The 14,542-nt window shown below is 67.3% G+C and overlaps 1 protein-coding gene across 2 annotated transcripts; it reads left to right on the forward strand.

The window, feature by feature from the left end:
* The first annotated feature begins 212 nt into the window (after positions 1–212).
* On the forward strand, positions 213–14,512 carry WDR90 (WD repeat domain 90). Of its 2 annotated transcripts, none has more exons than XM_061152442.1 (42): positions 213–298; positions 500–591; positions 716–892; positions 982–1,090; positions 1,267–1,428; positions 1,690–1,804; positions 1,881–1,948; positions 2,293–2,393; positions 2,475–2,690; positions 2,841–2,903; positions 3,140–3,208; positions 3,833–3,943; positions 4,011–4,156; positions 4,225–4,282; positions 4,680–4,798; positions 4,880–5,023; positions 5,111–5,241; positions 5,311–5,427; positions 5,732–5,967; positions 6,140–6,279; positions 6,416–6,546; positions 6,864–6,994; positions 7,233–7,394; positions 7,568–7,696; positions 7,780–7,934; positions 8,026–8,066; positions 8,243–8,371; positions 8,496–8,663; positions 8,959–9,056; positions 9,530–9,632; positions 9,805–9,926; positions 10,034–10,193; positions 10,287–10,477; positions 10,554–10,722; positions 10,845–10,956; positions 11,060–11,231; positions 12,508–12,630; positions 12,820–12,994; positions 13,100–13,230; positions 13,333–13,662; positions 13,774–13,858; positions 14,118–14,512. In XM_061152442.1, the coding sequence occupies exons 1-42, from the start codon at positions 289–291 to the stop codon at positions 14,273–14,275; spliced, it is 5,559 nt and encodes a 1,852-aa protein (XP_061008425.1). In that variant the 5' UTR covers positions 213–288; the 3' UTR covers positions 14,276–14,512. The 2 variants fall into 2 exon arrangements, with proteins under 2 accessions (XP_061008425.1, XP_061008426.1); XM_061152443.1 differs by having other exon boundaries at positions 7,804–7,934.
* The last annotated feature ends 30 nt before the right edge of the window (positions 14,513–14,542 follow it).

Here is a 14,542-nt window from a genome sequence, read left to right on the forward strand (position 1 = left end):
GTGGCAAGGCAGCAGTAGAGAAGTGGCCGCACATTCCCAACTCGGCGCGACCAGAGGAGAGGCAGCCAGGCACATAGGGGTCTGGCCCCGCGCCAGGCCCCGCCCCGCGCCAGGCCCCGCCCCGCGCCAGGCCCCGCCCCGCGCCGCGGTCACGTGTCAGGCGCGGTGACGTACCTGCCGCCGTGCAGCGTCAGTGGCGCCGTTGCCAGGCTTCTGTTGCTAGGCACGCGTTGCGTGCCCTGCGTGCGGTGCGCGTCGGCAGAAGCGGGAAGTGCGAGTTGCGGCGTCATGGCGCGAGGTAGCGGCGCGCGGACGTGGGCCCGGGGCGGGGGTCTGGGGTCCAAGGGCCGGCGCCGCCGCGCACGGGTTGGTGCTGAGACTCGGTCGCAGCCCAGTCCGCGCGCCGCGCTGGCCGTCACCGCTGGGGAGCGCGCAGGCCCTGCCGGGCCCTCCCTGGACCTGCGGTGGGCCTGGCACCTCATGTCCCGTTTTCCCCCAGTGTGGCAGCAGCCGTTCCTCAACGTCTTCAGACACTTCAAGGTGGACGAGTGGAAGCGCTCCACTAAGGAGGGCGACGTGGCTGCCGTGACGGTGAGTGACCGGGGCGCCCGGCGGCGGGAGCGGCGGCCTCGCCTCTCTTCTCCCTGGACGTTTGTTTGCAGCCCTCCTGGCCTCCCCGGGGTGCAGGACGTCTGCAAGACGTCTCTCTCTCCAGGACAAGACCCTCAAGTGCACCGTGTACCGCGTGCGGGGCTCTGTCTCTGCGAGCAACTACATCCAGCTCCCCAAAACCAGCACCCAGTCCCTGGGGCTGAACGGACGGTACCTGTACGTGCTCTTTCGGCCACTGCCTGCCAAGCATTTCGTCATTCACCTGGATGTGTCCACTGAGGTGCCGACCTGAAAGGCGGAGGCTGCCCTGGGCCTGCCCCGCACTCCTGCAGCAGCCTCAACCCCTCATGTCCATGCTGTGTCCCACAGGACAGCCAGGTCATCCGAGTGTCCTTTTCCAACCTCTTCAAGGAGTTCAAGTCCACAGCTACGTGGCTTCAGTTCCCTTTCGTTTGTGAGGCTGGGACAACCAGGGAAGGTAACGTGCAGATGAGGCGTGAATGGGACAAGGGCATGGTCTGGGAGAGGCGTCAGAAGGCTCAGGGGGAGGTCTGGGTGGGGGTCACGTGGTTGTGGCCGTGAGACTGGGAACAGGCCGAGGACACAGTGCTGTGGCCGGTGCTGACCTTGGCGTGAGTCTTGCACACCTGCCAGGTGTGGCCTTCCCTGGTGCCCGCTGGACCTGCCTGCAGCTTGACCTGCACGACATCCTGCTGGTCTATCTGCATCGATGCTACAGTCATCTGAAGGGCGTCAGGCTGTGTGCCAGCATGCTGGTCCGGAGCCTCTACACCAGTGACCTGAGCTTCGACCCTGGTGAGGGCCACAGCTGTGTTAGCCTGCAGCACACCTGCTTTCGCTCCCTGGGTGCCACCCTCCGCTCCATCCCTGGCACTCCGTAAAAATGCCCATGCTTTGCCAGCTTTGAGCCTCCCAGCTCCCGAGGCAGCTATCAGAGGGAGTAGTGGCTGGGCTGGTGACCAGGTGGGACCCTGCTAGCCCCTGGTGTTGAGACCCCTGGACTGGGAGAAGGGCCTGGATGGTTCCCTGGACCTGGACCAACTCTGCTCTTTGCAGCCATCACTGTTGCTGAAGCCCGGCGTGCAAAACTGCCTGTCACCCCCATACCTCGAGAAATGGCTTTCCCAGTGCCAAAGGGGGAGAGCTGGCACGACCGCTACGTCCACATCCGGTGAGTGCCTGTGCCGTCCCAGGTGCAGGGAGGGCAGGGCTGTCCTAGAAGCTGACTCTCCCTCTACCCCGCCGAGGTTTCCGAGCGGCAGCTCGCACGTGCCCTCCGAGCTGGTGCAGAAGAGCGGTTTCCCTCCTGAGGCAGGTGGGCCTGTGGGGCAGCGGTGACCGGGTTCAGGTCTGCAGGGCCCATGGTGCTCAGCAGGAGAGGGGGCCTGATGCTGCATCTGGGGAGGTGACCCCAGCAGTGTGGTGCCTGCAAGGGCGCGGGGAGGCAGCCCTGGAGCAGTGGGAGATTGTGACTTGAGTGCTTGGGGCTTCAAACTTTCCTGCTGGGATGGGTGTTGGGGCCCCTGCTAGGGCGGGCTGCTGCTATCAGCCTGGCTCCTCTCCTGCAGAGTGGGCAAGGCCGGGCCCCCTGCCGCCCCGCCCAGTGTCTTGTGCCTGTCTGCACTCTGCTCAGTCAGTTCTTCTCCACTGCGGTCTTAGCGGGGCACATGCCGTGGCTGCTCCCTTCCCCAGCAGCCTGCAGCAAACCTGCGCGGGACCCCAGGGCCCTCGTGGTCCAGAAGCATGACCCCACCACAGCCGTGAGTGCCCGGTGCCCTCGGAGGTGGGGCTGGGGGTGTTGGCCTTAGGCAGGGTGCTCATGGGCACTTGTCCTCCTGCAGTCCCGCTGGGCCCCCGCCATGCCCAGGCCCCTTCCGGAGGTCCGCGTGTCCTGTGAGCGCTCAGAGGTCTCCAGCGTGGCTGACCCTGGTGGCTGTAGCCAGGAGCCCTCGGCCTGGGTGGAGACTACTGAGGAGCATGCAGCCAGTGACGGCCTTCATGTGTTTGCCCATCAGGCGATGGACCCCACGGCCCCAGAAGATGCAGCTCCACACGAGGTGCGTGCCTTTCCCCAGGAAGGTGGGGCTGGACTGCGCCCCCAAGGGAGTCATGTGGGGACGAGCAGTGGATGGAGGGCTGCTGAGATGTTGCCCGCGGGGAACGGGCAAGGGGTGGGTGGTCCCCTCTGATGGTCCCTTCCCATCCAGCCTCCTGGCAGGAAGCAGAACTTACCGGAGGCAGCTTTGGGCAAGAAGTGTTTTCAAGAAAGAGTAAGAGAGTCGGTGCCCTGCCCCCAGCCCCAGTGGTCTGCAGGGGGACCTCAGGAATGGGGCACCTGGAGGGTCCAGCACGGTGACTGCAGTTCTGGCTTCCTGCCGCAGAGTGGCTGGCAGGAGCTCGGGACTGGGTGGCTTTCTTGGGAGGCCGGAACTGGCTCTGGGCAGGGCAGCTCTGCTGCAACAGGGACCCTGCCACCTGGCTCTCACTGTGCGTCTGCCTGTTTCAGAGCTTCCTTCCAGATCCGATCCTGAGGCTCAAGGGGGTCATCGGCTTTGGGGGTCATAGCACCAAATGGGTGAGGAGTTCTGTGCTCTTGTTGGGTCCTACAAACATCAGCTACACCGAGCAGACAGCGGGCAGACGCCGCGTTTCCCTGCCTTGGCTGCGTGAACCTCTGAGCTCCCCTAGGCACTGGGTCCCTGCACTGCTGTGGTCACCCAGTCCCACCCACATCCACACACACCTGGTGCCTCCTTGGTGCTGTGATGTCCAGACACAGGCGGCCCTTTGTGTCGTGAGCACCAGCCGGGGCGGTGCTGGTCCAGATGCTCGAGCTTTGAGAGACCTGAGACCCTTGTTTATCCTTTACGTTTTGGATGCATGTCGTCCAGCCAAGTGGGCCTTGGTGTGGACAAGACAGGGTCCCTGTGGAGGCAGCCGCGGGAGAGGTGGCTGTGTGCTCACCAGGCTGTCCTGAATGTGGGCTCTGAGTCTTTGTGGGCTCTCAGGCTCTTGTTAGTTGAACCGCATAGTTCTTGCTTAGCGGGAGCCCTGCCGTGCCCGCATGCAACTGGGCTTTTTCTGCCCCTTTTGGCTCATGCAGCGCGGTGACTTCTGTGCTTGTGCCTCGGGAGGCTCACGGGTGGTGGGGAGTGAAGCTGACAAGCCTGTGACCTCAGCCTCTGGCCCCTGCTCGCAGGCCCTGTGGACCCCGGATGGGGCTGCTGTCGTGTACCCTTGCCACGCGGTCATCGTCGTCCTGCACATCGAAACCCGCGAGCAGCGTCTCTTCCTTGGCCACACAGAGAAGGTGGGCAGCCCTGGCCTGGGGCAGCCTGGTCTGCTGGCCCGTACCCTCCCTAACTCCCTGCCCCCAGGTCTCTGCTCTGGCGCTGGATGGAAGCGGCTCGCTGCTGGCCTCGGCCCAGGCCTGGCCCCACAGCATGCTGCGTCTCTGGGACTTCCATACGGGGAGCTGCCTGGCCCTGTTCCGGAGCCCGGTCCACACCATCTGCTCCCTCAGGTGGGTGCAGGGCCTCCGGTGGGGTGGGGGCCAGCCCCCGTGATGCTGACTGTCGCCTCTGTCCACAGTTTCTCCAGCAGCGGGGAGCTGCTCTGTGGCGTTGGCAAGGACCGCCACGGGCGGACGGTAACTGGGCTGGCGGGGAGGTGGGGCAGCCGTCCCAGGGTACAGGCAGGCGGCAGGGACCCCTGTTGGCCTCCCTCAGCCTGGCCGGGCACCCCCACGTCACACACTTCGCAGGGCATCTGTCTCGCCCTTGTGGATGGAGCTGTCCTTTGAGTGACTGGTCTTGCTCTCTTTGCTGGCGAGTTCTGCAGGCCTGAGATGGATGTTTTTTCACGCCAGTGTCTCTGAAGCTGGGTGTTCCCCCTGGGGCCTCCCCTCCACTTGTGGTTGCTTTTTCTGCTCCTCTCTGCAGACAGACATCTGCGGACACCCTGGGTGGGCACGGCAGGTTCCTCTGGCTTCTGCTGGAGAGGCCGGGTGGGCGGGCGGGTGGGCACTCAGTGCAGGCTTGTTGCAGACGGTGCTGGTGTGGGATGTGGCCCAGCTGGGGAGAGGCGGAGAGGCCGTCATCCTTGCGAAGGCACACAGTGACGCTGATGTCCAGGCGTTCCAGGTGGCCTTCTTTGACGAAGCCAGGTGATTGCCCGCCCTCTCTGGGTGCTGGGGCCACTGAGTCGTGAGCCCGCCCCTCACCCCGCTCACCTCCCACCCTTGCAGGATGGCGTCGTGCGGGCGGGGCAGTGTGCGGCTGTGGCGGCTCCGAGGTGGGGCGCTGCGCTCCTGCGCTGTGGACCTGGGGGAGCATCACGCGCTGGAGTTCACCGACCTGGCCTTCGGGCCAGCCCAGGATGGCCACACTCTGTGAGCACCCCACCCCCCGCCCTCTTCCCTGGAGGCCTGGCGCCCCGCCCGTGGTGCCCACAGCCCTCACCTGCCGCTCCCCGGCAGCTACGTGTGCAGCCGCAGCGGCCACATCCTGGAGATCGACCACCAGCACATGGCCGTGCGGCATGCTCGCCGTCTCCTGCCCTTGCAGAACCCCCGTGACCCCCTTGCACAGAAGCAGACCTTCAGTTTGGGTAGGTGGGCCTTGCTGTGCAGGGGGAGGGGCCCTGCTGCTGAGGACTGACCCAGCTCCCCCCACCCAGGCCCCGGCATTGCCATCAGCAGCCTCAGTGTCTCCCGGTCCGTGTGCGCCGTGGGCTCCGAGGATGGCTACCTGCGCCTCTGGCCGCTGGACTTCTCCTCCGTCCTCCTGGAGGCAGGTGGGGCCTGCACACCACCTCGCCCCAGGGTTGGCACAGGAGGGCCGTGTCCCCAGGCTGGACAGCGTGAGGCTCCACGGGGCTGTGTCCTGAACCTGGGAGTGGGTGGTCACAGTGGTCACAGGGGCTGGTCCTAGCTCACAGGGAAATGGGGCTCCAGGCAGCAGGAAAATGCACTTCTTGTTGTTCTGGACAAGGGGCTAGGGGTTGGTACAGCCTGGCTGTGGTCAGCCTGCCCGGGTGGGCCCTGGTGCGGGACCCGCCCCACTGCAGGCCCGGCGGTCACCCAGCCCCCTGCCTGCAGAGCACGAGGGCCCCGTCACCTCCGTCCACGTCAGCCCCGGCGGCCTGCGTGTGCTGTCCACCACTTCCTCGGGCCACCTGGGCTTCCTGGACGTCCCGTCGCAGGCGTACAGTGTGCTGGTGCGCTCCCACACCGCCCCGGTGCTGGCCCTTGCCACCGAGCGCAGCCGGGGACAGCTGGCCACCGTGTCCCAGGACCACACTGTGCGCGTCTGGGACCTGGTGACCCTGCAGCAGGTGGGGTGTGGCCAGAGGGGTGCCGGCCCGGAGGGCGGTCTGGAGGCCACAGGCAGGCGGGCCCGAGGTCCTCCTGCCCGGGTTTGGGGCCCGAGGTTCAAGCCCGCTGGGGAGACTGGCTCTCGGGGCCCCACTGTCCGCCCTCATGCGGCTCCCCCCTTCCCCCCCCCAGCTGTATGACTTCGCGTTGCCCGAGGAGGCCCCGCGTGCTGTTGCCTTTCACCCCACGCAGCCAACCTTCTTCTGTGGCTTCAGCAGCGGGGCCGTCCGCTCCTTTAGCCTGGAGGCTGCTGAGGTCCTGGTGGAACACAGGTGGGCGCCCAGGCGGGCCTGCCCCACAGACACCTGCGGTGGACGCCGGGCTGGAGTGTGGACTCCCTGGGAGAGCCCGCCCTCCGCTGCCCCTGGACACCCTTTGAGCGTCTGCACACCTTTCCGTGTGGGGCAGGTGTCACCGAGGAGCCATCACCGGCCTGGCCACCAGCCCCGACGGTCGCTTCCTGTTCAGCACCTGCTCCCGGGGCACCCTGGCCCAGTACCACAGCGGCGCGCCCCGGTGCCGCGTCCTGCGAGTGGCAGGTCAGGCCCCCACGCCCAGCCCCGCGTGGGCCTCCCAGCACCTCCCTGACTGTGGCGCTGCGGCCCATAGCCTCACTCACAGACCCACGGGGCCAGGTGTGGTCTTAGGACTGCCCAGCACCCCGGAAGTGAGAGATCAGTGTGTGCCCGCCCTGTGCCTGGAAGGGGGCAGGGCCGGTCTCCTCCCGTGGACACTGTGTGTTGGGCCAGCCAGGCGGTCCCTGGGTGGTCACTGGGAGAGTCCCGGCACTCCGGCAGTGCACACTGCCGTGGGGTCCGCCCTGCTCAGCTGACTGCCCGCCCCTGTGTGCTGGCAGCTAACGTGGTGTGCCAGGAGGCCTGCCCCAGCTCCAGCGTCCTGGTGGTCAGTGGGGACAGCCGTCTACTGGCCTTCGTGGGTCCCTCCAAGTACACGGTGAGCGTTGTGGACGCAGCCTCGCTGGATGAGGTGAGTCAGCCGGAGCCCTGCGTGTGTCTGCTGAGGGTGCACGGAGCCTGTGGGCACCCCTGACCCTAATGGCTGGGTCATTCCTGTGGGCGGGAGGCCACACTCATTGCAGAGAGGACATGTGAGCTGTGGGTGGCTGGGCAGGGCAGAGTGCCCAAGGCTGCCCACCACCTGGGCCTCGGCTCGGGGGCTCCAGCTCCACCTGGAGCTCGTGGGGGCAATACTTACTCCCCCGCAGCTTCTGAGGGTTGACGTCAGTGCCCTGGACCTGGCTGGCAGCTGCTTGGACTCGCCTGTGGCCCTCTGCTTTGGCTCCTCACCCCCTGGCCACCTGCTGGTGTCCACGTCCTCAAACACGATCGCCGTGCTGGACGCCAGGTCGGGCCGCGTGGTCCGGGAGGTGAGCTCGGGCCAAGGCTGGCGGCCTGGCCCCCTTCCTCCCGACTCCGGCCTTGCTGCCCGCAGCACCCGAGGCGGGGCGGCCCTGGGCTGCCTGCTGCGCCCGGGTGGCGGCGCTCTGGGGAGGGCTCCCCCGGCCACTGGTCCTGGGCACACCCACGTTTCCTCCCGCAGCTGTCCTGTGGCCGCCCTGCGGCCTGCGCCTCCCTGGCCCTCAGCGCGGACGGGCGCTTTCTGCTCACAGCTGCCGAGCGGGCTGTCAGGCTGTGGGACTACGCGGTGCAGGCCAGCCCCAGCTGCCAGGTGTGTGTCCCGGGCGGGGGGCAGCAGGGTGGAGGACAGCCCCCAGCGCCCCGGGCTGACGCCGCGCGAGGGCCATTCCTCAGGTCTGCGCAACACCACCGCCCCAGGTGTACATTGGTCACTCGGAGCCGGTGCGGGCTGTGGCCTTCACCCCCGACCAGCAGCAGCTCCTCAGCGTGGGAGACGCCATCTTCCTCTGGGACATTCTGGTTCCCCGTGAGGGGTGCCCCCCAGAAAGGCAAGTGTCTGCCTTCACTTGAACCTGCTAGGCCTCTCTGGGCCCCTGCCTCCCACACACACACTGACAGTCTCTCCTGTTGCCTCTGCAGTGTCCAGGGTGCTCCCGGGGCCCCCCTGACCTGCGAAGCAGGTGAGTGGCCCCACCATGCTGGCAGGCCCTGTGGTGACCCCTGGTGCGGGAGGCACACACTGATGCTGTGCTGGGGCCCCAGGGCAGAGCTGGTTGGGAGTCGGGGGCTGGCACACCTCCTGCTCTGCGCCCGCGCCCCTCAGCTCTTGAGCACAGCCTGGCTCCTCCATCCACAGACCCGGATGCAGAACAGCTGGAGGGCGTGGCATCCGGGGCCAGAGGGCCCCTCCAGCAGGTGTCCGTGTCACCCCCAGCGCTCCCGCCCCGGCCGGGTCTCTGTGCTGGGCCCCCTGAGGGCTTTGATGGTGAGGGCAGGGGTCCTGGGAGGGGGAGGCTCCCCCTGCATGCTCTACTGCTCCTGGCCTGGGGGAGGGCTGGGGGCTCCGGGCGCCTGCTCGCCCACTGCTGCTGTCTCCCTAACCTCCCCAGGCACCCTCTTCCCGTCAGACGAGAGCCATGGCCCCGAGGATCCCCGTCAGGCCTCAGGCCCGTCCGTGATGGTCCAGAAGGAGGCTGGCCGGGCTGGCGAAGGGGCCTGCGGGGTGACAGGAAGCCCCCGGGACTTGGGCAGGCGCCCCCACCCCTGTGGCTGGCCCAGTAAGCAGGCGGGGCAGCAGCGTGGGGCAAGGTCTCGCGTCTGGGCTGGGGTCCAGGTGCATGCACCGTGTGGATTCTAGGTGGTCTAAGAACAAAGCCAGCTGCCCCAGCAGACAAGGGGGGGTCACCTGCAGGGCACATAGAGAGCCTGAGGCCCCGGTCGAGCCAGGTGGGCAGGGCGATGTGGCCCGTCCGTGCCCTCTGACCCCAAGCCTCTGACCAGCCAGGACAGGGCGACAGTGGGGAGGTTGCCGTGTGGTCCCGGGGGTCCACAGCCTCTCGCCCTGCCCGACAGGCGCCTGCAGCACAGGGGGAGCCAGGGCCTGGCCCCCCGCTCACCCGAACTCCTACCGGCACTTCACTGCACGCTACAAGGCCTCCTCGCCAGCCCAGGTGGGCGGGGTGGGGGTCCTTCTGGTCCCGGCCACTGGTGGATGCTGTGGAGGCCAGGCTCAGGCAGCACGGCCTGTGGTGTCGGAGGGTCCCCCCCCCACCCCCCCGCCCCCGGCCCCGCCGTCAGCAGTGGCTCCTGCCGTGTCCCTGGGGCAGCTCTCTGGGCCGGAGGCTGCTGGTCACCCTCCACCTCGCGCCCAGCCGGTGCTCCTGACAGGCTGCCAGTGGGACTGGGAGTGTCCCGTGCGCCAGCCCACCGTGCCGGCTCCCTCCTGCCTCCCCACACCTCAGCCTTCTCTAGGCTCCTCCCTGCCCCCCAGGCCCTCCCCAGGAGCCCCTACCTGGCCTCCCTTCTCTCCCACGCTCCTGCCCTCTGCCGCCTCCGCCCGGAGCCACACCTGCGGGCTCCATCCAGGCCTGGCCAGAGGGCAGAGTCTGAGGTGGGCACCCGCGTCCTGGCCGCTTCCCCGCAGGGCCTCTCCCTGCCCCCTGCCGGCGACGAGCAGCTGCGCCTGAAGGCCGTCGTGGGCTATAACGGGAATGGGCGTGCCAACCTCGTCTGGAGGCCGGACACCGGTGCGGCCATGGCCCTGGGGCTGCGGGGGGCCTGTCCTGCTGCGCCTCTGGGCCTCCTGTCCCCAGCCCTTCTCCATGGGGGGGGGGGGCCACGGGTGTGAGCCCCTGTAGCTGGGCCCACGGGGAGGCGCGCCATGCCGTGCTGACCTGCCGGGCTCTGTCCGGCCCACAGGCTTCTTCGCCTACACATGTGGCTGCCTGGTGGTGGTGGAGGACCTGCACTCGGGCGCCCAGCAGCACTGGCTCGGCCACCCTGAGGAGATCTCCACGCTGGCCCTCAGCCATGACGCCCAGGTGCCCGCCCTGCGGCACCCCTGCAGGCCCAAAGTTGAGGTGCCCCTGCAGCCTGAGCGGGCCCGTGGACCGCACCTTCCCTGCTGACAGCGCCCCTCCACCGCCAGGTCCTGGCCTCGGCCTCTGGCCGAAGCAGCGCTGCCTCCTGCTGCCAGATCCGTCTCTGGGACGTGCCCCGGGGCTCCTGCCGGCAACTCCTCGGTCACCACGACACCGTGGTCCAGGCTCTGGCTTTCTCACCAGACGACAGGCTGCTGGTCACACTGGGTCAGCGGGCGGAGGTGGAAGACGGTGGTCTCTGAGCCCCTGCCGGTCCTAGGACCCCTGGGCTGCTGACACAGGCCCTCTGCGTCTCCCCAGGGGGCTATGGCGACGACACCCTGGCCCTGTGGAGCATGGCCACCTGCGAGCTTGTGTCCTCCACGCACCTCCCAGAGCCGGTGCACGGTGTGGCCTTCAACCCCTGGGACGCCGGCAAGCTGACCTGCGTGGGCCGGGGTGTCCTCACCCTGCAGCTTCTGTGGGGGCGGGCGGGCGACGTCAGCCTCCAGGTGCCGGGGCTCGGAGGCGGCCTTGGAGGACAGGGTGTGGTGGCCCGGGCATGGCTGACCCCTGTTCTCCCGCCAGGCCCACCGGGAGCCTGTCCCCAAGGAGGCGGGGGGCTGGGAGCTGAGCTCACTCTGCTACGGGGCCACACCCCTGCTCTACTGCGGCTCCAGTGAGGGCCAGGTGTGCGTGTGGGACACGCGTGCCGGCCGCTGCTTCCTTGCCTGGGAGGCAGATGACGGCGAGATCGGTGGGTGTCTGACGAGCCCTCGGGGCTCGGTTCCCCCTGGGAGTCATGATGCCAGGGCGGCGGGCCGCCTTCTGGAGCCCCAGGCCTTGGGGACGCGGTTCACGCCCGCTCCTGCTCCCCAGGAGTGCTGCTGTGCTCAGGCACCTGGCTGGTCAGCGGCAGCAACACTAGGCGGCTGCGCCTGTGGGCCGTGGGGGCTGTGCCAGAGCTGCGGCGCCGGGGCTCAGGGGCCAGGTGAGCATGGGTCCTCCAGCTGGCTGGGCCCGCCCCCAGGGGTGTGCTAGGGTGAGGCAGTGCCCTGGGCTCCCGCCGTAGCCCTGTGATCCCTGCTCTCCAGGTCCAGCTCCGTGTTCCTGGAGCGAGAACTGACCCTCGACGGAGCCATCGTGAGCGCGGTCTTCCACGACAGCATGGACATGGGTGTGGTGGGCACCACGGCGGGCACGCTCTGGTACATCAGCTGGGCCGAGGGCACTAGCACTCGCCTCATCAGTGGCCACCGGAGCAAGGTGAGTGCCGGGCGGGCCGCTGCTCACACGGCGGGGGAGCCACCGTGCTCCTTCCCCAGCGCCCGTGGGCGCTGTGTCCGTGAGGCATCCCCGCAGCAGCCCCAGGCCCGTGGCCTTCACGACCTGCTTGTCCCGCCTCTGTTTCTTGTAGTGTACTTGTTGGAGAAAGCTGGTCATGCCTCCTGGGATCCCCCGTCAGCAGGCTGGGTGTGCCCCTCTAGGGCCCCCGGGGTCTGGAGGCCAGGCCGGGGTCTAGGTCTAGGAGGCGTTGCCTCCCTGGGGAGCGCTGTGTCTCTCCAGCAGTGCCCGTGTCTGGCAGCGGCGGTGGCAGTGGCCTTGTTGGTGCCGAGTCCCCCAGAGCTGGTGGTGACTGTGGCCCCGCCTCCCGAGGGGCATGCGTGCTCCAGGCCCTCCCTCTGCAGCTCTGCCTGACCCTGGCCTGCCTGACCTGGTTCTGTGCCTCTCCAGTGGGAACTGGGCTTAGAGGTCACGGTCTGAGGGCCAGAGGGCCCAGCACTTCTAGCCCAAGCAGGACTCATTTCTTACTTTTTTTTTTTTTCTTACTTACTTTTTTATTCAAACACAAGACTTGGTTTTTGTCCCCACCTCATGGGTGCACGTTCCCCGTCTCCTTTTTTTATACCAGAGACCCTGATTCTGTGTAATTTTTCTTTCCACACACATGATGATCTCAGGCCACCCCCCACTGCGCCCCCCATGATGCTCGGTTAACAGCACGTCCTTTACTTCAGTCTGTGGCCCCCAGAAGTTCCATGTTCTAGGTTCTGTAAGGACAGTTCTTTCTGTCATGTCCCCGCAAGTGGATGGTCAAGTTCAACTGACCGGTGGGCTTCCTGTGGTTCACATTTTACCCATGCTTCATGGGGACCTCTGGAGGGGGGCCTTCACCCAGGCCTCATGTGGGGACCTTCTTGGGAGGGGGCCTTCACCCAGGCCTCGTGGGGGACCTCGGGGAGGGGGTCTTCACTCAGGCCTCATGGGGGACCTCGGGAGGGGGCCTTCACCCAGGCCTCGTGGGGGAGCTCGGGAGGGGGCCTTCACCCAGGCCTCGTGGGCGACCTTGGGAGGGGGCCTTCACCCAGGCCTCGTGGGGGATCTCAGGAGGTTGGGACAGTGAGGTTGTGTCTGAGGTTGTGTCATGCGGCAGGGCTGGGGCCCGGCAGGCTCCAGGGGGAGGTGGATGCTCTCCAGAGCCACGTGGCTATGCTGTCTCTCCGTGGCCATGGGCCTCAGGCAGCCTGGTGGCTCCTCACAGGTGAACGAGGTGGCCTTCAGCCCCGACGAGTCCCACTGTGCCACGTGCAGTGATGACGGGAGCGTGAGGGTGTGGTGCGTGGCTAGCACGGAGCTGTTGATCCAGTTCCAGGTGCTCAACCAGGTATTCAGTGGTGCCACGGGGCTGGGGGCACGTCCAGGGCTGGGGGCACGCCCGGGTAGAGCCTGGGCCAGGTGCCTGCTGGCCTGGCTCCTGCAGGCCCCATGGCCTCCCTCCAGCATCGGTGTCTGGCTAGGCCTGGGCCCCGCCCCTTCCTGGGGAGTCCTGATGTTTTCTGCCGGTGGTCCCCAGAGCTGCCTCTGCCTGGCTTGGAGCCCCTTGTCGTGCAGACGCCCAGAAGAGCAGTACGTGGCAGCAGGCTACAGCGATGGGGCACTGCGGATCTTCAGCATCCCACGCACGGCTGTGGAGCTCAAGATGTACCCGCACGCGGCCGCGCTCACAGCCCTCGCCTTCTCTGCTGATGGTGAGGCTGGGCTCCCGGTGGCGGCGCGGCTCTGCCTTGTCCAGGTCACGCCTTTGGGCTGAAGGCCAGGTACACGAGTGACAGCACAGGGTCTGCCTGGCCCAGGTCAGACCATCGTCTCTGGAGACAAGGACGGGCTTGTGGCCGTGAGCCACCCCTGCACGGGGATGACCTTCCGGGTGCTGAGTGACCATCGTGGCGCCCCCATTTGCACCCTCCAGAGCACAAGGAAGGAGGTGACATGGTCCTTCCTGGGTGGGGCTGGCCCAGGCCAGGGTGCTGGCGGGACAGCGAGGGAGAACAGGGCAGGCGACACCCACCAGCCCTTGTCCCCCCAGTGTGGAGACTTCGGGGCAGAGGGCACGGACCTGTGGCTGGCCGCCAGCGGGGACCAGCGAGTCAGCGTCTGGGCCTCTGACTGGCTGCGCGACCACTGTGAGCTTGTGGATTGGCTGAGCTTCCCAGCGCCCGGCCTCACAGGGGTAAGCGTCCTGGCGGCCCCATGGGCGCGGTGCCCCGGTCGCCCACCCTGCACTGTGCCCCCACAGGCCCCCGGCTGCTTGCCACCCTCGCTCGCTGCCTTCTGTCCCTGGGACCCGGCGCTGCTGGTGTGCGCAGGCCTTGGCGTGCACCCCGAGGTGGTCTTCTACAGCCTCCGCCAGAAGCAGGCACGTGTGCCTCTCCATGGTGCTGGGAGCCTGCGGGCCCCAGGGCTGGGGAGGGACAGGTCTCAGGGCCAGGGGACCCCTCCCCCAGAGCCTCGTGCTTGCCGCCTGCAGGTGGTGGAGAAGATCCCACTGCCTTTCTTTGCTGTGTCCATGAGTCTGTCCCCTGGGGCCCACCTTGTGGCCATTGGCTTCTCTGGTGAGTGCTGGTGACTTGAGTGGGGCCGGCTGGGTACTGCTGTGTACCCTCACAGAACCATACTTTTCACCATTGGGCCCTGGGTTCCTTGTCCCTGTAAGTAGACTGAGAACACCGCTCCCAGGGCTCACAGATAGGATCTGTGAGGGGGTGGGGCGCCAGGTTCCTCAGCGAGGCACCAGCTCCGTCTGGGGAGAGGGCCAGGGGGCAACAGGCCCCCCGCCCCCGCCCTGGCCCAGCCCCTGCTGTCTGCCTGCAGAGCGCATGGTGCGGCTGCTGGACTGCTCATCGGGGGCCGTGCAGGACTTCGCGGGCCATGACGACTCCGTGCAGCTGTGCAGGTTTGCCCCGTCAGCCCAACTGCTCTTCACGGCGGCCTACAGCGAGATCTTGGTGTGGGAAGTGACAGGCCGCTGAGCCCTACCGCTCAGCTGGGCCCTTGGCCTGGGCAGAGGCTTCACTGAGAAGCTGGGTCGGCCCTGGGCCTTGTGCTGGTTCCGTCGGCCCGGTGGGCGCTCCGCTCTCTGCACTGGCGCCTCAGGAGCGTGTGTGAAGCATCAGGAACCTGAACATGTGTGAAGTACTCGGAGCCCCTCTCCCTTGGGGTTTTGTTTCTGCCTTGTACAGAATAATAAATGTGCGTGTAGCGGTGAAGCATCGTCTTCTGGTCACTGCAGACTACTG

Source organism: Dama dama, chromosome 10, assembly GCF_033118175.1.
Source record: "Dama dama isolate Ldn47 chromosome 10, ASM3311817v1, whole genome shotgun sequence".
Lineage (NCBI taxonomy): Eukaryota > Metazoa > Chordata > Mammalia > Artiodactyla > Cervidae > Dama > Dama dama.

What these genes read in the sequence shown, in the direction of transcription:
- WDR90 (XM_061152442.1), top strand. An exon ending in CGGGCCGCGTGGTCCGGGAG is followed by an intron (nt 7,395 to 7,567) that starts GTGAGCTCGGGC and finishes TTCCTCCCGCAG; the next exon opens with CTGTCCTGTGGCCGCCCTGC. An exon ending in CCCTCAGCCATGACGCCCAG is followed by an intron (nt 9,927 to 10,033) that starts GTGCCCGCCCTG and finishes CTCCACCGCCAG; the next exon opens with GTCCTGGCCTCGGCCTCTGG.